At 36.3% G+C, this 23906-nt stretch overlaps 1 protein-coding gene across 1 annotated transcript in view; it reads left to right on the forward strand.

Moving 5' to 3' along the window:
* Positions 1-23468, forward strand: part of LOC137404331 (uncharacterized) — a 52874-nt gene extending 29406 nt beyond the window's left edge. The window contains exon 3 of the mRNA XM_068090524.1: positions 22601-23468. Coding sequence (XP_067946625.1) covers positions 22601-22815 — 215 coding nt within the window. The 3' untranslated portion in view covers positions 22816-23468. The remainder of the gene's footprint in view (positions 1-22600) is intronic.
* The last annotated feature ends 438 nt before the right edge of the window (positions 23469-23906 follow it).

Below are 23906 nucleotides of genomic sequence, written 5' to 3' on the forward strand. Positions count from 1 at the left end.
TATGCCCTTTCACCCACAGTCTTGAATTCATAGTGATATAGGTTATATATGCCCTTTCATCCACAGTCTTGAATTCATAGTGATATAGGTTATATATGCCCTTTCATCCACAGTCTTGAATTCATAGTGATATAGGTTATATATGCCCTTTCACCGACAGTCTTGAATTCATAGTGATATAGGTTATACATGCCCTTTCACCCACAGTCTTGAATTCATAGTGATATAGGATATACATGCCCTTTCATCCACAGTCTTGAATTCATAGTGATATAGGATATACATGCTCTTTCACCCACAGTCTTGAATTCATAGTGATATAGGTTATATATGCCCTTTCACCCACAGTCTTGAATTCATAGTGATATAGGTTATATATGCCCTTTCACCCACAGTCTTGAATTCATAGTGATATAGGTTATATATGCCCTTTCACTCACAGTCTTGAATTCATAGTGATATAGGTTATATATGCCCTTTCACTCACAGTCTTGAATTCATAGTGATATAGGTTATATATGCCCTTTCACTCACAGTCTTGAATTCATAGTGATATAGGTTATACATGCCCTTTCACCGACAGTCTTGAATTCATAGTGATATAGGTTATATATGCCCTTTCACCCACAGTCTTGAATTCATAGTGATATAGGTTATACATGCCCTTTCACCGACAGTCTTGAATTCATAGTGCTATAGGATATACATGCCCTTTCACCCACAGTCTTGAATTCATAGTGATATAGGTTATATATGCCCTTTCATCCACAGTCTTGAATTCATAGTGATATAGGTTATATATGCCCTTTCATCCACAGTCTTGAATTCATAGTGATATAGGTTATATATGCCCTTTCATCCACAGTCTTGAATTCATAGTGATATAGGTTATATATGCCCTTTCATCCACAGTCTTGAATTCATAGTGATATAGGTTATATATGCCCTTTCACTCACAGTCTTGAATTCATAGTGCTATAGGATATACATGCCCTTTCACCCACAGTCTTGAATTCATAGTGATATAGGTTATATATGCCCTTTCATCCACAGTCTTGAATTCATAGTGATATAGGTTATATATGCCCTTTCATCCACAGTCTTGAATTCATAGTGATATAGGTTATATATGCCCTTTCACCGACAGTCTTGAATTAATAGTGATATAGGTTATACATGCCCTTTCACCCACAGTCTTGAATTCATAGTGATATAGGTTATATATGCCCTTTCATCCACAGTCTTGAATTCATAGTGATATAGGTTATATATGCCCTTTCACTCACAGTCTTGAATTCATAGTGCTATAGGATATACATGCCCTTTCACCCACAGTCTTGAATTCATAGTGATATAGGTTATATATGCCCTTTCATCCACAGTCTTGAGTTCATAGTGATATAGGTTATATATGCCCTTTCATCCACTGTCTTGAATTCATAGTGATATAGGTTATATATGCCCTTTCACCGACAGTCTTGAATTCATAGTGATATAGGTTATACATGCCCTTTCACCCACAGTCTTGAATTCATAGTGATATAGGTTATATATGCCCTTTCACCCACAGTCTTGAATTCATAGTGATATAGGTTATATATGCCCTTTCATCCACAGTCTTGAATTCATAGTGATATAGGTTATATATGCCCTTTCACCCACAGTCTTGAATTCATAGTGATATAGGTTATATATGCCCTTTCACCGACAGTCTTGAATTCATAGTGGTATAGGTTATATATGCCCTTTCACCCACAGTCTTGAATTCATAGTGATATAGGTTATATATGCCCTTTCACTCACAGTCTTGAATTCATAGTGATATAGGATATACATGCCCTTTCACCCACAGTCTTGAATTCATAGTGATATAGGTTATATATGCCCTTTCACCCACAGTCTTGAATTCATAGTAATATAGGTTATATATGCCCTTTCACCCACAGTCTTGAATTCATAGTGATATAGGTTATATATGCCCTTTCACTCACAGTCTTGAATTCATAGTGATATAGGTTATATATGCCCTTTCACCCACAGTCTTGAATTCATAGTAATATAGGTTATATATGCCCTTTCACTCACAGTCTTGAATTCATAGTGATATAGGTTATATATGCCCTTTCACCGACAGTCTTGAATTCATAGTGATATAGGTTATATATGCCCTTTCACCCACAGTCTTGAATTCATAGTAATATAGGTTATATGTGCCCTTTCACCCACAGTCTTGAATTCATAGTGATATAGGTTATATATGCCCTTTCACCCACAGTCTTGAATTCATAGTGATATAGGTTATATATGCCCTTTCATCCACAGTCTTGAATTCATAGTGATATAGGTTATATATGCCCTTTCACCCACAGTCTTGAATTCATAGTAATATAGGTTATACATGCCCTTTCATCCACAGTCTTGAATTCATAGTGATATAGGTTATATATGCCCTTTCACCCACAGTCTTGAATTCATAGTGATATAGGTTATATATGCCCTTTCACTCACAGTCTTGAATTCATAGTGATATAGGTTATATATGCCCTTTCACTCACAGTCTTGAATTCATAGTGATATAGGTTATATATGCCCTTTCACTCACAGTCTTGAATTCATAGTGATATAGGTTATACATGCCCTTTCACCGACAGTCTTGAATTCATAGTGATATAGGTTATATATGCCCTTTCACCCACAGTCTTGAATTCATAGTGATATAGGTTATACATGCCCTTTCACCGACAGTCTTGAATTCATAGTGCTATAGGATATACATGCCCTTTCACCCACAGTCTTGAATTCATAGTGATATAGGTTATATATGCCCTTTCATCCACAGTCTTGAATTCATAGTGATATAGGTTATATATGCCCTTTCATCCACAGTCTTGAATTCATAGTGATATAGGTTATATATGCCCTTTCATCCACAGTCTTGAATTCATAGTGATATAGGTTATATATGCCCTTTCATCCACAGTCTTGAATTCATAGTGATATAGGTTATATATGCCCTTTCACTCACAGTCTTGAATTCATAGTGCTATAGGATATACATGCCCTTTCACCCACAGTCTTGAATTCATAGTGATATAGGTTATATATGCCCTTTCATCCACAGTCTTGAATTCATAGTGATATAGGTTATATATGCCCTTTCATCCACAGTCTTGAATTCATAGTGATATAGGTTATATATGCCCTTTCACCGACAGTCTTGAATTCATAGTGATATAGGTTATACATGCCCTTTCACCCACAGTCTTGAATTCATAGTGATATAGGTTATATATGCCCTTTCACCCACAGTCTTGAATTCATAGTGATATAGGTTATATATGCCCTTTCATCCACAGTCTTGAATTCATAGTGATATAGGTTATATATGCCCTTTCACCCACAGTCTTGAATTCATAGTGATATAGGTTATATATGCCTTTTCACCGACAGTCTTGAATTCATAGTGGTATAGGTTATATATGCCCTTTCACCCACAGTCTTGAATTCATAGTGATATAGGTTATATATGCCCTTTCACTCACAGTCTTGAATTCATAGTGATATAGGATATACATGCCCTTTCACCCACAGTCTTGAATTCATAGTGATATAGGTTATATATGCCCTTTCACCCACAGTCTTGAATTCATAGTAATATAGGTTATATATGCCCTTTCACCCACAGTCTTGAATTCATAGTGATATAGGTTATATATGCCCTTTCACTCACAGTCTTGAATTCATAGTGATATAGGTTATATATGCCCTTTCACCCACAGTCTTGAATTCATAGTAATATAGGTTATATATGCCCTTTCACCCACAGTCTTGAATTCATAGTAATATAGGTTATATATGCCCTTTCACCCACAGTCTTGAATTCATAGTGATATAGGTTATATATGCCCTTTCACCCACAGTCTTGAATTCATAGTGATATAGGTTATATATGCCCTTTCACCCACAGTCTTGAATTCATAGTGATATAGGTTATACATGCCCTTTCATCCACAGTCTTGAATTCATAGTGATATAGGTTATATATGCCCTTTCATCCACAGTCTTGAATTCATAGTGATATAGGTTATATATGCCCTTTCATCCACAGTCTTGAATTCATAGTAATATAGGTTATACATGCCCTTTCACCGATAGTCTTGAATTCATAGTGATATAGGTTATATATGCCCTTTCACCGACAGTCTTGAATTCATAGTGATATAGGTTATATATGCCCTTTCACCCACAGTCTTGAATTCATAGTGATATAGGTTATATATGCCCTTTCATCCACAGTCTTGAATTCATAGTGATATAGGTTATATATGCCCTTTCATCCACAGTCTTGAATTCATAGTGATATAGGTTATATATGCCCTTTCACCCACAGTCTTGAATTCATAGTGATATAGGTTATATATGCCTTTTCACCGACAGTCTTGAATTCATAGTGGTATAGGTTATATATGCCCTTTCACCCACAGTCTTGAATTCATAGTGATATAGGTTATATATGCCCTTTCACCCACAGTCTTGAATTCATAGTGATATAGGTTATATATGCCCTTTCACCCACAGTCTTGAATTCATAGTGATATAGGTTATACATGCCCTTTCATCCACAGTCTTGAATTCATAGTGATATAGGTTATATATGCCCTTTCATCCACAGTCTTGAATTCATAGTGATATAGGTTATATATGCCCTTTCATCCACAGTCTTGAATTCATAGTAATATAGGTTATACATGCCCTTTCACCGATAGTCTTGAATTCATAGTGATATAGGTTATATATGCCCTTTCACCGACAGTCTTGAATTCATAGTGATATAGGTTATATATGCCCTTTCACCCACAGTCTTGAATTCATAGTGATATAGGTTATATATGCCCTTTCATCCACAGTCTTGAATTCATAGTAATATAGGTTATACATGCCCTTTCATCCACAGTCTTGAATTCATAGTGATATAGGTTATATATGCCCTTTCACCCACAGTCTTGAATTCATAGTAATATAGGTTATACATGCCCTTTCATCCACAGTCTTGAATTCATAGTGATATAGGTTATATATGCCCTTTCACCCACAGTCTTGAATTCATAGTGATATAGGTTATATATGCCCTTTCACTCACAGTCTTGAATTCATAGTAATATAGGTTATACATGCCCTTTCACCGACAGTCTTGAATTCATAGTGATATAGGTTATATATGCCCTTTCATCCACAGTCTTGAATTCATAGTGATATAGGTTATATATGCCCTTTCACCCACAGTCTTGAATTCATAGTGATATAGGTTATATATGCCCTTTCACCGACAGTCTTGAATTCATAGTGATATAGGTTATATATGCCCTTTCACCCACAGTCTTGAATTCATAGTGATATAGGTTATATATGCCCTTTCATCCACAGTCTTGAATTCATAGTAATATAGGTTATACATGCCCTTTCATCCACAGTCTTGAATTCATAGTGATATAGGTTATATATGCCCTTTCACCCACAGTCTTGAATTCATAGTAATATAGGTTATACATGCCCTTTCATCCACAGTCTTGAATTCATAGTGATATAGGTTATATATGCCCTTTCACCGACAGTCTTGAATTCATAGTGATATAGGTTATATATGCCCTTTCACCGACAGTCTTGAATTCATAGTGATATAGGTTATATATGCCCTTTCACCCACAGTCTTGAATTCATAGTGATATAGGTTATATATGCCCTTTCACCCACAGTCTTGAATTCATAGTGATATTGGTTATATATGCCCTTTCATCCACAGTCTTGATTTCATAGTGATATAGGTTATATATGCCCTTTCACCCACAGTCTTGAATTCATAGTGATATAGGTTATATATGCCCTTTCACCCACAGTCTTGAATTCATAGTGATATAGGATATACATGCCCTTTCATCCACAGTCTTGAATTCATAGTGATATAGGATATACATGCCCTTTCATCCACAGTCTTGAATTCATAGTGATATAGGTTATATATGCCCTTTCACCCACAGTCTTGAATTCATAGTGATATAGGTTATATATGCCCTTTCACCCACAGTCTTGAATTCATAGTGATATAGGTTATATATGCCCTTTCATCCACAGTCTTGAATTCATAGTGATATAGGTTATATATGCCCTTTCACTCACAGTCTTGAATTCATAGTGCTATAGGATATACATGCCCTTTCACCCACAGTCTTGAATTCATAGTGATATAGGATATACATGCCCTTTCATCCACAGTCTTGAATTCATAGTGATATAGGATATACATGCCCTTTCACCCACAGTCTTGAATTCATAGTGATATAGGTTATATATGCCCTTTCATCTACAGTCTTGAATTCATAGTGATATAGGTTATATATGCCCTTTCACTCACAGTCTTGAATTCATAGTGATATAGGTTATATATGCCCTTTCACCCACAGTCTTGAATTCATAGTGATATAGGTTATATATGCCCTTTCATCCACAGTCTTGAATTCATAGTGATATAGGTTATATATGCCCTTTCATCCACAGTCTTGAATTCATAGTGATATAGGTTATATATGCCCTTTCACTCACAGTCTTGAATTCATAGTGATATAGGTTATATATGCCCTTTCACTCACAGTCTTGAATTCATAGTGATATAGGTTATATATGCCCTTTCACTCACAGTCTTGAATTCATAGTGCTATAGGATATACATGCCCTTTCACCCACAGTCTTGAATTCATAGTGATATAGGTTATATATGCCCTTTCATCCACAGTCTTGAATTCATAGTGATATAGGTTATATATGCCCTTTCATCCACAGTCTTGAATTCATAGTGATATAGGTTATATATGCCCTTTCACCGACAGTCTTGAATTCATAGTGATATAGGATATATATGCCCTTTCACCCACAGTCTTGATTTCATAGTGATATAGGTTATATATGCCCTTTCACTCACAGTCTTGAATTCATAGTGATATAGGTTATATATGCCCTTTCACCCACAGTCTTGAATTCATAGTGATATAGGTTATATATGCCCTTTCATCCACAGTCTTGAATTCATAGTGATATAGGTTATATATGCCCTTTCACCCACAGTCTTGAATTCATAGTGATATAGGTTATATATGCCCTTTCACCGACAGTCTTGAATTCATAGTGGTATAGGTTATATATGCCCTTTCACCCACAGTCTTGAATTCATAGTGATATAGGTTATATATGCCCTTTCACTCACAGTCTTGAATTCATAGTGATATAGGATATACATGCCCTTTCACCCACAGTCTTGAATTCATAGTGATATAGGTTATATATGCCCTTTCACCCACAGTCTTGAATTCATAGTAATATAGGTTATATATGCCCTTTCACCCACAGTCTTGAATTCATAGTGATATAGGTTATATATGCCCTTTCACTCACAGTCTTGAATTCATAGTGATATAGGTTATATATGCCCTTTCACCCACAGTCTTGAATTCATAGTAATATAGGTTATATATGCCCTTTCACCCACAGTCTTGAATTCATAGTAATATAGGTTATATATGCCCTTTCACCCACAGTCTTGAATTCATAGTGATATAGGTTATATATGCCCTTTCACCCACAGTCTTGAATTCATAGTGATATAGGTTATATATGCCCTTTCACCCACAGTCTTGAATTCATAGTGATATAGGTTATATATGCCCTTTCACTCACAGTCTTGAATTCATAGTGATATAGGTTATATATGCCCTTTCACTCACAGTCTTGAATTCATAGTGATATAGGTTATATATGCCCTTTCACTCACAGTCTTGAATTCATAGTGATATAGGTTATACATGCCCTTTCACCGACAGTCTTGAATTCATAGTGATATAGGTTATATATGCCCTTTCACCCACAGTCTTGAATTCATAGTGATATAGGTTATACATGCCCTTTCACCGACAGTCTTGAATTCATAGTGCTATAGGATATACATGCCCTTTCACCCACAGTCTTGAATTCATAGTGATATAGGTTATATATGCCCTTTCATCCACAGTCTTGAATTCATAGTGATATAGGTTATATATGCCCTTTCATCCACAGTCTTGAATTCATAGTGATATAGGTTATATATGCCCTTTCACCGACAGTCTTGAATTCATAGTGATATAGGTTATACATGCCCTTTCACCCACAGTCTTGAATTCATAGTGATATAGGTTATATATGCCCTTTCACCCACAGTCTTGAATTCATAGTGATATAGGTTATATATGCCCTTTCATCCACAGTCTTGAATTCATAGTGATATAGGTTATATATGCCCTTTCACCCACAGTCTTGAATTCATAGTGATATAGGTTATATATGCCCTTTCACCCACAGTCTTGAATTCATAGTGGTATAGGTTATATATGCCCTTTCACCCACAGTCTTGAATTCATAGTGATATAGGTTATATATGCCCTTTCACTCACAGTCTTGAATTCATAGTGATATAGGATATACATGCCCTTTCACCCACAGTCTTGAATTCATAGTGATATAGGTTATATATGCCCTTTCACCCACAGTCTTGAATTCATAGTAATATAGGTTATATATGCCCTTTCACCCACAGTCTTGAATTCATAGTGATATAGGTTATATATGCCCTTTCACTCACAGTCTTGAATTCATAGTGATATAGGTTATATATGCCCTTTCACCCACAGTCTTGAATTCATAGTAATATAGGTTATACAGTGAAACATGGATAACTCGCCCTCGGATATAGCGAACACATGGTTAACTCGACTGGATTTGCTTGGTCCGTTCCCACGCAATGATAAATGGCTCTATATAACTCGAATTCAACACTGTTATAACGAACTGTTTTTTGCCCAACGGCTACCGAAACGGTTGCTATCGCTTTAGAAAATCACTTTATTCCAAGCCATAGAGGTAAACCTCAACTTTTCGTAATTCATAAGCGTCGTTATTACCTCCATCGGCAAAATATTTTTGTCAACGACTGTTCTAAAGGTTTAGTGAATATTGATTTATACTGCTATACGATGAATAGCGCGGACTGGCCCGCCACGGGCGCAAGGATTTTCGCCACGCACATACAAGACAAAAATCGCATGTTGTTTTGTATGTGCGTGGCGAAAATCCTTTGAGTGCGTGACCCGGCTAGCCCGTGACGAATATTTTTCCGAAGTTGATTCCGTGTTGAATCAACGTCGGAATGTTGAATGTTTAAAACGTCTTAAAATTTGTTTTTGTTAAACGTATACGTTTTCTTAGCTAAAAAAACTATTCATCGTTTGACCTAAACACAGAATACGTGTGTACATTCAATAAGTATCCATTCAAAAAGCGTGAGTGATATACAATGTACTGTTAAACCTCGTAAAACTTTTAATTGAACTGCCTCGGAGTGTTGCTCTTAACGAATCCCAGGTAAAGTAAGGTAATCTTTCCATAAACTTCAAGAAAGATCGGCAAAATTGATCGTGGGTAAAACGCTCAAAAGAAAAAGATATCTTTTGCTTTGAGCATTTCAGCAACGATCAAGTTTTGCCAATGTCAATCTAAAAAACGTCCTGGCAATAACATCACCTCAAACAACAAACCAATCTCAAGTGATAGAAAAATCTCTATACTTTTTGATAAAAACGTTTTAAACTTTACATTAGAAGCATTTAATTTGAAACAAGCCATTTGTGCTTTTGATTTATATTATAGTTTGTATATGTTCATGTATCTACTAATAAATAAGTGAATACATGGACTTGTGACAGTGCTCTGATAACTTGAACACTCTGATAATTCGAACACTTTTGCTCGGTCCCTTGAAGGTTGAGTTATCCGAGTTTCACTGTATATGCCCTTTCACCCACAGTCTTGAATTCATAGTAATATAGGTTATATATGCCCTTTCACCCACAGTCTTGAATTCATAGTGATATAGGTTATATATGCCCTTTCACCCACAGTCTTGAATTCATAGTGATATAGGTTATATATGCCCTTTCACCCACAGTCTTGAATTCATAGTGATATAGGTTATACATGCCCTTTCATCCACAGTCTTGAATTCATAGTGATATAGGTTATATATGCCCTTTCACCCACAGTCTTGAATTCATAGTGATATAGGTTATATATGCCCTTTCACCCACAGTCTTGAATTCATAGTAATATAGGTTATATATGCCCTTTCACTCACAGTCTTGAATTCATAGTGATATAGGTTATATATGCCCTTTCACCCACAGTCTTGAATTCATAGTGATATAGGTTATATATGCCCTTTCACTCACAGTCTTGAATTCATAGTAATATAGGTTATACATGCCCTTTCACCGACAGTCTTGAATTCATAGTGATATAGGTTATATATGCCCTTTCATCCACAGTCTTGAATTCATAGTGATATAGGTTATATATGCCCTTTCACCCACAGTCTTGAATTCATAGTGATATAGGTTATATATGCCCTTTCACCGACAGTCTTGAATTCATAGTGATATAGGTTATATATGCCCTTTCACCCACAGTCTTGAATTCATAGTGATATAGGTTATATATGCCCTTTCATCCACAGTCTTGAATTCATAGTAATATAGGTTATACATGCCCTTTCATCCACAGTCTTGAATTCATAGTGATATAGGTTATATATGCCCTTTCACCCACAGTCTTGAATTCATAGTAATATAGGTTATACATGCCCTTTCATCCACAGTCTTGAATTCATAGTGATATAGGTTATATATGCCCTTTCACCCACAGTCTTGAATTCATAGTGATATAGGTTATATATGCCCTTTCACTCACAGTCTTGAATTCATAGTAATATAGGTTATACATGCCCTTTCACCGACAGTCTTGAATTCATAGTGATATAGGTTATATATGCCCTTTCATCCACAGTCTTGAATTCATAGTAATATAGGTTATATATGCCCTTTCACCCACAGTCTTGAATTCATAGTGATATAGGTTATATATGCCCTTTCACCGACAGTCTTGATTTCATAGTGATATAGGTTATATATGCCCTTTCACCCACAGTCTTGAATTCATAGTGATATAGGTTATATATGCCCTTTCATCCACAGTCTTGAATTCATAGTAATATAGGTTATACATGCCCTTTCATCCACAGTCTTGAATTCATAGTGATATAGGTTATATATGCCCTTTCACCCACAGTCTTGAATTCATAGTGATATAGGTTATACATGCCCTTTCATCCACAGTCTTGAATTCATAGTGATATAGGTTATATATGCCCTTTCACCGACAGTCTTGAATTCATAGTGATATAGGTTATATATGCCCTTTCACCGACAGTCTTGAATTCATAGTGATATAGGTTATATATGCCCTTTCACCCACAGTCTTGAATTCATAGTGATATAGGTTATATATGCCCTTTCATCCACAGTCTTGAATTCATAGTGATATAGGTTATATATGCCCTTTCACCCACAGTCTTGAATTCATAGTGATATAGGTTATATATGCCCTTTCACCCACAGTCTTGAATTCATAGTGATATAGGATATACATGCCCTTTCATCCACAGTCTTGAATTCATAGTGATATAGGTTATATATGCCCTTTCACCCACAGTCTTGAATTCATAGTGATATAGGTTATATATGCCCTTTCACCCACAGTCTTGAATTCATAGTGATATAGGTTATATATGCCCTTTCATCCACAGTCTTGAATTCATAGTGATATAGGTTATATATGCCCTTTCACTCACAGTCTTGAATTCATAGTGCTATAGGATATACATGCCCTTTCACCCACAGTCTTGAATTCATAGTGATATAGGTTATATATGCCCTTTCATCCACAGTCTTGAATTCATAGTGATATAGGTTATATATGCCCTTTCATCCACAGTCTTGAATTCATAGTGATATAGGTTATATATGCCCTTTCACCGACAGTCTTGAATTCATAGTGATATAGGTTATACATGCCCTTTCACCCACAGTCTTGAATTCATAGTGATATAGGATATACATGCCCTTTCATCCACAGTCTTGAATTCATAGTGATATAGGATATACATGCCCTTTCACCCACAGTCTTGAATTCATAGTGATATAGGTTATATATGCCCTTTCACCCACAGTCTTGAATTCATAGTGATATAGGTTATACATGCCCTTTCACCCACAGTCTTGAATTCATAGTGATATAGGATATACATGCCCTTTCATCCACAGTCTTGAATTCATAGTGATATAGGATATACATGCCCTTTCACCCACAGTCTTGAATTCATAGTGATATAGGTTATATATGCCCTTTCACCCACAGTCTTGAATTCATAGTGATATAGGTTATATATGCCCTTTCACTCACAGTCTTGAATTCATAGTGATATAGGTTATATATGCCCTTTCACTCACAGTCTTGAATTCATAGTGATATAGGTTATACATGCCCTTTCACCGACAGTCTTGAATTCATAGTGATATAGGTTATATATGCCCTTTCACCCACAGTCTTGAATTCATAGTGATATAGGTTATACATGCCCTTTCACCGACAGTCTTGAATTCATAGTGCTATAGGATATACATGCCCTTTCACCCACAGTCTTGAATTCATAGTGATATAGGTTATATATGCCCTTTCATCCACAGTCTTGAATTCATAGTGATATAGGTTATATATGCCCTTTCATCCACAGTCTTGAATTCATAGTGATATAGGTTATATATGCCCTTTCATCCACAGTCTTGAATTCATAGTGATATAGGTTATATATGCCCTTTCATCCACAGTCTTGAATTCATAGTGATATAGGTTATATATGCCCTTTCACTCACAGTCTTGAATTCATAGTGCTATAGGATATACATGCCCTTTCACCCACAGTCTTGAATTCATAGTGATATAGGTTATATATGCCCTTTCATCCACAGTCTTGAATTCATAGTGATATAGGTTATATATGCCCTTTCATCCACAGTCTTGAATTCATAGTGATATAGGTTATATATGCCCTTTCACCGACAGTCTTGAATTCATAGTGATATAGGTTATACATGCCCTTTCACCCACAGTCTTGAATTCATAGTGATATAGGTTATATATGCCCTTTCACCCACAGTCTTGAATTCATAGTGATATAGGTTATATATGCCCTTTCATCCTCAGTCTTGAATTCATAGTGATATAGGTTATATATGCCCTTTCACCCACAGTCTTGAATTCATAGTGATATAGGTTATATATGCCCTTTCACCGACAGTTTTGAATTCATAGTGGTATAGGTTATATATGCCCTTTCACCCACAGTCTTGAATTCATAGTGATATAGGTTATATATGCCCTTTCACTCACAGTCTTGAATTCATAGTGATATAGGATATACATGCCCTTTCACCCACAGTCTTGAATTCATAGTGATATAGGTTATATATGCCCTTTCACCCACAGTCTTGAATTCATAGTAATATAGGTTATATATGCCCTTTCACCCACAGTCTTGAATTCATAGTGATATAGGTTATATATGCCCTTTCACTCACAGTCTTGAATTCATAGTGATATAGGTTATATATGCCCTTTCACCCACAGTCTTGAATTCATAGTAATATAGGTTATATATGCCCTTTCACTCACAGTCTTGAATTCATAGTGATATAGGTTATATATGCCCTTTCACCCACAGTCTTGAATTCATAGTAATATAGGTTATATATGCCCTTTCACCCACAGTCTTGAATTCATAGTGATATAGGTTATATATGCCCTTTCACCCACAGTCTTGAATTCATAGTGATATAGGTTATATATGCCCTTTCACCCACAGTCTTGAATTCATAGTGATATAGGTTATATATGCCCTTTCATCCACAGTCTTGAATTCATAGTGATATAGGTTATATATGCCCTTTCACCCACAGTCTTGAATTCATAGTGATATAGGTTATATATGCCCTTTCACCCACAGTCTTGAATTCATAGTGATATAGGTTATATATGCCCTTTCACCCACAGTCTTGAATTCATAGTAATATAGGTTATATATGCCCTTTCATCCACAGTCTTGAATTCATAGTGATATAGGTTATATATGCCCTTTCACCCACAGTCTTGAATTCATAGTGATATAGGTTATACATGCCCTTTCATCCACAGTCTTGAATTCATAGTGATATAGGATATACATGCCCTTTCATCCACAGTCTTGAATTCATAGTGATATAGGTTATATATGCCCTTTCATCCACAGTCTTGAATTCATAGTGATATAGGTTATATATGCCCTTTCACCCACAGTCTTGAATTCATAGTGATATAGGTTATATATGCCCTTTCACTCACAGTCTTGAATTCATAGTGATATAGGTTATACATGCCCTTTCACCCACAGTCTTGAATTCATAGTGATATAGGTTATATATGCCCTTCCACCGACAGTCTTGAATTCATAGTGATATAGGTTATATATGGGGTTAAAGATTTTTGTGCTGTAAATCTCCATGTAAATCTTTTTCCGCACTTGTGAACCTATAATTTCGTTTAAAAGTTCGGAGCGTGTCATAATTTGCCCTTTCGATGACATGGGTTGCAAAATGTGCTTACTGATTTGATACTTTCTTACTGTGGTTTGCTGGAGGTATAAGTTGTAACAGCAACACTCTCTTTGTCACTCATTGGTCGATTGCCAACTGGTCAGCCATTGCGTGTGTTTGGCGAGAGACTTGTGAATGGTGTCGCTAAGTTAAAAAAAACAACTATCAAAGATTTGAGTGCGGCCTATAGGTGTTCGCGGCTTCCGCATGTTGATTTACATTTCAAGTGTGCAAGTCATACTTGGAGTTTGTTAGTCTAGGAACCTTTGGAAATCTAAGGCATGACCAGAGTTTGGCTGTTTTAACTTTGGTATGACAAGTTTCAAGACAAACTTTCCAGATCTTATCGTAGATCTGTTGTTACAACAAGTTTGCCTCATTAATCCAGCTATACTATCCAGCTAACTGCTCTTATACTACTACTAATATATTATATACTATTTATACTATATTATATTCGCTTGATTTACAATTTAACATTTTTATTAAGTTGTGAAATTTTATTTAAAAATATAATAGAAATGTATAACTTTAGCTTCTTTGATCAAGTTAAGATTCAGTTGAAGTAATGCAATAAATTAAACTTTGCATCTCCGTCGAGGTACTTAGCAGTGCATTGTGTATCACTAAATGTCTCATGGTGGTTTGCTTTTAGCGCATTTTATGCTCTGCCATATAGTGTCTATTTGCTACTATACTAGTAGCAATTTTACTTTAACATTTTTGTTGTTAATAAAAGTACACTATGCAGTGAGAGTTATATCATTAAATGTAAGCTGAATTGCTGCAATTAGCTCATTATGTAATTGGCAGTTCCAACAACCAAGCAATGATATCTTATTATCATACCCTAGGACACTTATGTATTCTCGTCATCTAACTTTCGCATTTTCGCGCAGTCATCCTCTCGCGAAAATTTTATGAGCGAAACTAAACTATCATAACAAACGAGCTAAAATGCGGAATTACATAGCTTTGTTTATTGGTATTCACAATAAAATCGTCATATTAGAAATGCAGGTAACTTTTGTGTGTGGTTGGGCTCATTGGGCAATTTCTGCTAAACTCATTCTAGTTAATACGCCAACTGAGCAGCGCGGCAAAGCAAATTGAGATAACAAGCTCTTTTGGAAAAGCAGGCCTGTATTCTCTGGTTGCAAATTGGGGCAGCTAATATCAGGTGACTAGTTATGAGCATCTGGGGGTTTGGAGGGGCGGTATCAGCCCCCTCAACAGGTTTATTTCATGTAGGGCCTCAACCGGCCACCCCACGTAAAGTTTTAAAAGATTTTATCGGAAAGTTTAAACATTTTTTCTATTATTTGAGATTTGTTTGTTTTAGGTGATGTGACTGTCAGGATGTTTTCAGATTGAAATAGGCTAATCTTGACCGCAGTTGAAACGCTCAGAAAAAAGACATATTTTTTCTTTTGAGCGTTTTAACAAAGATCAATTTGGCTGATTTTATTTTAAGTTCATCCGAAGGTTTTTACTCTTTCATTGGGCCATTGCCAAACAAATGTTTGGTAAAACTTGACCTTTTGCAAACCTTTATATAAGTCGTTAACAAAAATATTTTGCAGATCATGATAATAATGACGCCCAAGAACTATTAAAAGTTAACGTTTATCTCTATGGCTTGGAATAAAGTGATATTCTACAGCGATAAAAAACCATTCCTGTAGCCATTGGGCAAATAACTGTTCGAGTTAATGATGTTGAGGTCGAGTTATCTAAAGCAGTTTATCCTTGCGTGGGAACGGACCAAACAAATCCGTTCGAGTTAACCAAGTGTTCGTGATAAAATTTTACATTTTATCCGAGGGCAAGTTTTCCGAGTTTGACTATACTTAACCGCCAAAATTTCCTAAAAAGTTGAGGCGGCTCAGCCGGCCAGCTGCCCCTGGGAATATGGGCCTGTGGAAAAGCCAAGACAAATGAGGAAGATGATGATATTAGTTTAGTCACTGAATTTGTAACTGGTGAGGATGAAAGTCTGGTAAGGAAAGTCATAAAATTAAATAATAATCATTGTAACGATGAATTTTATTACCAACCGAAAGCAACAACCTTTGGCCATGGCCACCGGGTGCTGTAAATGCTTGAGATCAAATATTGGTGCCACATCAGTCACAGCGGCATGGACCTAGCCGTCATTGATAGTCGAAGAAACAAATAGCAGCAAGCGATCAAATTGCATTGTCGATCTCGCCCACACATTACTATCCGTGGTTCACAAATACAAACTAGTCCCAAATTGAAATTTTTTTTACTAGTGAACTGGACCTGAGGAATCTAATTATGTTTGTTTTACTGCTTTTCTTTTCATCACTATGTTTTCGCACTCATCAGATACGCGAAATTTAGTTGCAGCGAAATTTTACTCTGTACGCTACTCACGAAACTAAATACTAGCGAAATATAAGTGTCTTAGGGTAGATATCATTTTTAAAGGAAAGGGTGTCGGGTGGCATAGTGGTAGCCCCTTTAACTGTCAACCATGGGGTTGGAAGTTCAAATCCTGCATAATGCCGATCTGCCAAAAAGCTGTCAGCAAGCTTTAAACTCTAAATTGCTGGGTCTTTCGGATCTAGACCTTGGAGGCCCGGTGTACTACACTCACAAAATGGGCATGTTAAAGATCCATCTCTGTCCTTTGCACATTAGGCAAGTGAAATGGCTACATGGCTTTGTCGCACTGGACGTGTTGCAAAAGAAGCCCTTGTGTTAGGATTAGTTGTAGAAGAATAAGTGTTAGCCAGGACCACTGAAGGCAGCTTATAAAGAACTAGTCCTGGCGGTGAACTAGTCCTGGCGGTGAACTAGTCCTGACGGTGAACTAGTCCTGGCGGTGAACTAGTCCTGGCGGTCAACTAGTCCTGGCGGTCAACTAGTCCTGGCGGTCAACTAGTCCTGGCGGTCAACTAGTCCTGGCGGTCAACTAGTCCTGGCAGTCGACTAGTCCTGGCGGTGAACTAGTCCTGACGGTGAACTAGTCCTGACGGTGAACTAGTCTTGTTTTTTCTTCTAGAGAACATGAGAATACTACCAAGACCTGTAATACATAAGAGAAGCATGCCATTACTATTACATGACACAAGCATGCCATTACTATTACATGACACAATCATGCCATTACTATTACATGACACAATCATGCCATTACTATTACATGACACAAGCATGCCATTACTATTACATGACACAATCATGCCATTACTTTTACATGACACAATCATGCCATTACTATTACATGACACAATCATGCCATTACTATTACATGACACAATCATGCCATTACTATTACATGACACAATCATGCCATTACTATTACATGACACAATCATGCCATTACTATTACATGACACAATCATGCCATTACTATTACATGACACAAGCATGCCATTACTATTACATGACACAAGCATGCCATTACTATTTCATGTTTAAAGGTTTTCAAGGTTCTCTATTAACAATTTGTTTCAGGCCACCGAGACAGTTTGTATAATGCAAAAGTATTTTATCAAAACAGGAAGCATCCTGTGCACAAAAAACCTTATAGCTTTTCTATCACTATTGTTTTTATTCTAATATACAGTCAACAATCCCACAACATAAATCCCCCCTGCCGAGAACAGTTATGTAATAGGGATTGTACATTATACGAACAGTAAAATACATATAAATTGCCTATTCCGATCGAAGGTTTTCCCAAACTCACCCCTTTAATCTTTTAAAAAGGAAAACTAAACTCGACTTTTTTAATTTACTAACTTTAGTGTAACTGTAGTACCAGTAGTTTGTATCGACCATGTTCCTCCTTTTAGTGTAACTGTACCAGTAGTTTGTATCGACCATGTTCCTCCTTTTAGTGTAACTGTAGTACCAGTAGTTTGTATCGACCATGTTCCTCCTTTTAGTGTAACTGTAGTACCAGTAGTTTGTATCGACCATGTTCCTCCTTTTAGTGTAACTGTACCAGTAGTTTGTATCGACCATGTTCCTCCTTTTAGTGTAACTGTACCAGTAGTTTGTATCGACCATGTTCCTCCTTTTAGTGTAACTGTAGTACCAGTAGTTTGTATCGACCATGTTCCTCCTTTTAGTGTAACTGTAGTACCAGTAGTTTGTATCGACCATGTTCCTCCTTTTAGTGTAACTGTAGTACCAGTAGTTTGTATCGACCATGTTCCTCCTTTTAGTGTAACTGTAGTACCAGTAGTTTGTATCGACCATGTTCCTCCTTTTAGTGTAACTGTAGTACCAGTAGTTTGTATCGACCATGTTCCTCCTTTTAGTGTAACTGTAGTACCAGTAGTTTGTATCGACCATGTTCCTCCTTTTAGTGTAACTGTAGTACCAGTAGTTTGTATCGACCATGTTCCTCCTTTTAGTGTAACTGTAGTACCAGTAGCTTGTATCGACCATGTTCCTCCTTTTAGTGTAACTGTAGTAGCAGTAGTTTGTATCGACCATGTTCCTCCTTTTAGTGTAACTGTAGTACCAGTAGTTTGTATCGACCATGTTCCTCCTTTTAGTGTAACTGTAGTACCAGTAGTTTGTATCGACCATGTTCCTCCTTTTAGTGTAACTGTAGTACCAGTACTTTGTATCGACCATGTTCCTCCTTTTTCTAATCACTTTCACTTGCTTCATGATCCAGCATTGCTGCACTTTTACAGTGGGTTAAGGAGAATGCACACCTTCAATATTAATTTACCTTGAGTTTTTTTTATTCTTCCACCATAGGCCTACTGTAAAACAACTACAAATATGCAATCTTCGGAAATTTTTTGTGCTGATCAGACTGCATACACATATGCAGTCGCACATGTCAATAATGTTGGAGAGAACAATGGAAATATGCAATGTGTTTCACAGCCAGTCTACAATGCATCAGTCTCGAACCACTCAAATCGGAGTGGTCCTAATTTTTTACACAACTAATAATGAAATTGACATTGCTAGGCAAACTGAAGTTCTTCAAAGTGGCAGTATTGAAAAGTTTTACATATTTTAAGAAATTCTAGAAAATATTTTGCTATTGCACTGCTAAGCTATCATCAGCATTTATTGAATTGAGACTTCTACTTGCTTAAAACACTAATCATTACTCACCAGTTCTTCGTCTATAGCCTGTGTTTTGACATGGTATATAAAAACTGTGCAGCAGTAATGTGGTTGTGTTGATAAAATTTATTATCAATAAAGTCTACTATATAAACTACATTTATGGCCTCTCGCCTTTCCTCTCGCATTACATCTGGAGCATTTTGGACATTCATCCCTCAGAAAAATTCGGCCCTATGCTGTGTTGCATGACTGTAGTCAAGTGCGAAGTTTTCTGCCCATACACCGCGCCTGGTAGCAGCTGCCATAATTAGTGTATCTTGCTGTTGTCACCGTTTCATCTGCTCTGAAAATTCAGCTCTCCAAGCAGCTGTATTAGCTAGTGCATCATGTTCTTGTCGCCACTGCATCTGCTCGGAGGGAGGTTTCTGCACAAGGAGGTTTCTGCACTTCTGGCCGCTGTAGCGGCTGCTCAGCCGTTTAAAGCGCTGCTGGGTCGGCTCAGCAGGTCGGCTCAGCAGTCTCTGCACTTTTAGCAGGTGCAGCATCTATTCTGGCCTGCTTTCGATGTACCTGTGTTTGTTCAGCGGTTTCTGCTCTTCTAGCAGCTGCTATTATGTTTCATTGTAGGGGTAGCTGTGTTTGCTCTGCAGTTTCTGCTTGTCTAGCCGTTGCTTTGCAAATTCGGTCTCTTTCTCTACAGGAATCAATCTGTTCTTTCGTTTGGGCAGTAGGCTTTTGGGAGGCATTGTACTGCTTCAAGCGTTTCTAAAAGTGAATGAGATGTTGTGCTTTTTGTAATATACGCTGATCGCTTTCTTCTCACCGTCGCCTATTGCAACGCTCGGAGTGCCCGTGCAAGTTCTGTAGTAGCTGTAGTTCTGTAGTACTCGTAGCTGGATAAAAGTATAAGTAACTCAGCTGCGGAAGGAAATGGACATGCTTACTATCATGAACAGTTGCAAATCCAACGTTTTTAAGTAGGGGAGGTGTAGCAATTCATAGACAATAGAACATTGAATAAAAAGTACTGACCTTTTCGATGTAGAAATTTAGTAGGTAAAACACAGTATCAGTACCCGTGCAACTTTTGTAGTAGCTGTAGTTCTGTAGTACTCGTAGCTGGAAAAAAGTACAAGTAACTCAGCTGCGGAAGGAGCTGCACATCTTATGCACATCTTTACTATCACAAACAGTGGCAAATCCAACGTTTTCAACCCTTTCATTGAAGTAGACTCATTTATGCGTTTTTTTTGGTCAACCGCCGTAGACACGTTTTTGACATTTTATCAGCAGTTGCTAGTAACTGAACTTTATTATTTGTTGATAACATAACCAACGATCTTTAAGACTTTTATGGTAGTGAAAGTTTTGTCCAAAGATTTCTCTATAAAATTAGCCTAAAATTTAATTTTAAATCTTTGTTTGAGAATTTCAAACTTGGAAACAACCACGTTTTGTGTAAGTTTTAAAAACGCCACCGAGTTAGAAAACAATTACTTATGTTGATGACATTATAGCCGATTCAGATTTTTGTGATTACACAGATAATTAAAATGCACAAAGTATAGATACAATGAATTTTTTGCATAGCAGTGCTTGTTAACATGTTGGCAAAATGAAATATATAACCAAAACAAACGTTCTAGATGGAGTTTGCAATTGAAAAAATATTGTATACATATGAAGCAATATCGGCAAAATGGCTGGCAGTAGGCCGATAGCTAAATTTGTACATGGGCGCAAGTGAAAGGGTTATGTATTGGAAGTGGGCCAATTCATGTTGCAATTCAACTCACTCAACATTGAAAATGAAGTACTTACCTTTTTGATGTGGAACTTTAGTAGGTGAGAACTGCGTTTTTTCCAGTGGCCGCAAGAAACAAACGTTTACGTGACCTTCTCGGTAGATATTGGCAGTAAATCTTAATTGCATGTAAATTACTATTCATTAATTTATTTTATTTATTGAGTAGTACATTTGTATAGCTGTATAGACACCTTTGTATAGGTCGCAGAACTCAGGGCAGTGCTTTTTAAGCACCGCCCTGAGTTCTGCACGGCATCAACTTTGCTGTTTCAAACGGAACAGTGCCATTGGGCACTGTAAAGAGGCGTGCTAACCGGAGATCACATGATTTTGGTTTAAAACGATGAATAGGTTATGTATAGAGGCGCACTAACCAGAGATTCTGGTTAACGCGCCCTAGCGGTGAAAGAAAAAACCACAGAATAGCCGCATTCTTATATAAGCCACATGGCTCAAACCATCAAAAAAAAGTAGCGGCCGATATCCCGAAAAGTACCGTACTCTATAAGCCGGACACACAATTACACACACAGACAACGATTGCCGTTTATATAGTAGATAATGAAGTTAAACAAAAATATTACTTTACTATAATATGAGCTGTTTGTCTATCTGTCTGTTTTTGAAAAAGGGTCAATGTTATAAAAGATCGACACTCTTCTGCTGATTAATGATAATTGAGCGGCTACTTATCATCTGTGCTTTATCGACACACCTGACGATTTTTCATGCGAACTTGACTACCGGAGTACTAGTGCAGTATATAGAATAACGATACCCTTATACATCATTTTCTCACTCAAGTGCAGCAAGAGGGAAAGCGGTATTTTCAAGGCCAACCACAAAAGGCGTGTTATTCAAATCAAATTTAAGAATTTGCACTTGATATATAGAACTTTTTAGTAGTACAAAGAAAAATTTATATAAACTCTTTGCGTTATGTTGAATTTATGTTATAGCAGGTATAGATTATAGATGCGTCTGCTCTACTCCTTATTACTCCTTATATTACAAAGAATTAGTGGAAGGTGTCGGTTAACTGCGTGTCTATCAACTGATGTTCTTTTCTATGAGTAGACTGTTTAGTAGACTGTTTAGTAGACTGTTTATGGTCTTTCAGTAAGAAGAAGCTGTGAGAAGACCCTACGGTGGGAGAGTTCTGTGTACAGCTGCAGTAGGAGCCAGCAGGAGAGGGAGTACGTTTTTGGATTACCTGGAACCAGGTGTACGTGTCTGAAGGACCTCTGCAACTTATCACCTCGTGTCTCCGTTAGCCTCATACCCATTGTTCTCATCGCTGCCGCTGCCAAACTTGTCCAACACGGATTTTGTTGAACATATTTTGAGTCTATTTAGTCCACCACTAAAAACGCAAAATGACACGAGGAGCGATACAACATTATTACTTATTAATACATATGAAAGTCAAATATAGCGCTGAGGCTACAATGTATATTTATTATCACGTGACTATGGTCAATGTAATTGGAGTTCTGTTACCGTTCTATTTGTTCTATTCTATTTGCGATGAGTGGTTGTATCATCAAACATAATGATTGTCAGACATATTAGCCAAAATATTCCTATGATTTTATTTCTCTGTCCTTAAGAAATTAACCATTAGTTTTAAGTTATATAAAGTTTTGGCATTGCTGGGTCTCATTCTTCTTTACACATTACTTTTCTAGCAGAACATTCCAATTTAGACCAACATTCCATACCTATTGTTTACATCTTTGTCAAGCTTCTGTATTTTACCCTAACATTCTGTGAGCATCATGTTTGCTTGGACAACAAGTTGCGTTAAATATATTAGGCCTTTCCTATTCGTCTGCCATAAATCTTGTTTTATATGAAAACACATGGATTTAAAGCTATACACATGCATATCTACACACATGCGTATAAACACCTTTATCTGTTCTATATTCTGCTTCTATTTCTATATGGACTTATCCATAAATAAAGGATTTTTCAGCTAAAAAAAATTTAATATTCAGTGAATCATTTTGAAAGTTTTCCATGTCGAAAGCCTTAATTGGCAAAAATATATACATTCATGTAGAAGTTGTGTATGAATATTATTATTTAATGAATATTATTATTTAATGAATATTATTATTTAATGAATATTATTATTTAATGAATGTTATTATTTAATGAATATTATTATTTAATGAATATTATTATTTAATGAATATTATTATTTAATGAATATTATTATTTAATGAATATTATTATTTAATGAATATTATTATTTAATGAATATTATTATTTAATGAATATTATTATTTAATGAATATTATTGTTGAACTTCAGCATTCTTTAAATCTTTAAATTAATTAATTGTAAAATTTTCAGCCTTGTGACAGGAAATGAAGATGTCAAAACAATCCGTCTCTTGAGAACATTACTCAGACCTTGTT

This window comes from Watersipora subatra, chromosome 9, assembly GCF_963576615.1.
Source record: "Watersipora subatra chromosome 9, tzWatSuba1.1, whole genome shotgun sequence".
NCBI classification, from domain to species: Eukaryota; Metazoa; Bryozoa; class Gymnolaemata; order Cheilostomatida; family Watersiporidae; genus Watersipora; species Watersipora subatra.